Source organism: Apaloderma vittatum, unplaced genomic scaffold (genome assembly GCF_000703405.1).
Source record: "Apaloderma vittatum isolate BGI_N311 unplaced genomic scaffold, ASM70340v1 scaffold34273, whole genome shotgun sequence".
Lineage (NCBI taxonomy): Eukaryota > Metazoa > Chordata > Aves > Trogoniformes > Trogonidae > Apaloderma > Apaloderma vittatum.
Genome location: NW_009709253.1, coordinates 7747 through 8962, shown reverse-complemented (window position 1 = coordinate 8962; position 1216 = coordinate 7747). Strand labels below are relative to the sequence as shown.

General features: G+C 53.5%; 1 protein-coding gene across 1 annotated transcript in view; it reads left to right on the top strand.

Annotated features, from left to right (window-relative positions):
• The window catches only part of IQCC (IQ motif containing C), a gene marked incomplete at its 5' end in the record, with an annotated part of 1075 nt that extends 346 nt beyond the window's left edge, over positions 1 to 729 (top strand). The window contains 2 exons of the mRNA XM_009866850.1: positions 161 to 279; positions 688 to 729. Of these exons, the coding sequence (XP_009865152.1) occupies positions 161 to 279; positions 688 to 729 (161 nt within the window). The remainder of the gene's footprint in view (positions 1 to 160; positions 280 to 687) is intronic.
• Positions 730 to 1216: the final 487 nt, after the last annotated feature.

Here is a 1216-nt window from a genome sequence, read left to right as displayed (position 1 = left end):
CACGTGACCTGGCGAGGAGTGCGGGGGGCACGGTAGCTGCTCGGAGAACCAAAGCGTTGAGGAGATCTTGGAGGAGTTGGAACAGCTCAGTGCAGGGCAGACGGTAGGAGCAGTCGGAATCTTTGTTCTGATCATAGGCTGCTCTTCGGTTTCTTTGCAGAAATTCCACTTGAGGACATCAAGGAGCTCCCTTGGACTCCTTCTGCTCTCCAGTCCTACCGAAATCACTTGAAGATGGAGATGCTGTGGTTGCAACAAGCTATTGCCAGCCGTGAAAACGTAAGGGCCTGACCCTGCAGCTTCCGAGCGGTGCCCGTGCGCAGAGAGTGGTGTCACCTCTGGTGGGACTGGGGTCAAACGGAGACGGGTCAGTAACCCAAGGACTGGATCGGCTGATGGCAGTGCCCTTTTTTCCCCCTTGTCTGGGGGAGGAAATAAAAAAGGAATGATCTAGGGAAACAGGAGCTGTTTAGAGCTGGTTACAGACTTTGCTCTTGGCCTGTCACAGGGGTGCTGCTGCTTTGGTAGCTCTCCTGTCTGTGCAGCGCTAGCACCTCCAGAGGTGGCACTTGTGCATCTTCTGAACAAATGCAATGATTTTGCTGGTTTATCTGCAAGGGTGGGTGCTGTCCTGCTTGTAGGTCTCTGGGATTTAATTGTTAACCCTTGGTTTTCTTTCTCTTGCAGTACCTGATGCTGAAACAGAAGCTGGAGACTCCTGACCCCTAGGACCGTGTTCCCGAGCACAGGGTGTGGAGAAGCCGTGGAGCTGCAGCGCCGCAGTCGTGACGTGACCTCACGGACAACAGCAGCTCTAGGGAACTCCGGCGCTGTGGGTTGACGTTTTCCACTTCAGGTGAACGTGGCGAGAAAGCCTTTTACCTCTTTTAAATGTGAATATTTGGTTAAAGCAGGGATTAAACATCACTGTGAAGCCAGGGAGGTGGTTGTGTGTCCTGGAGAGAGTCCCGGTGAGGCCTCCTTCCACATGAACCCTCTTTTGGTTGGCTGATGGCCCCAGGGGAAGATCGAAGCTGGGAAGACTGTCGCTTGCAGAAGGCACTTTCTCACCAGCTGATTGCTTTTGGTGGAGCTAAAACACCCAGAGGCAGCAGATGCTTTGAACCTGCAGGAACAAGCTCTCTCCACTGAACCGAGTGTGACCCGTGTCAGTAGCTGAGCTGTGTGTTTGGGGTGGTTCTTGGTTCCTGTGTTC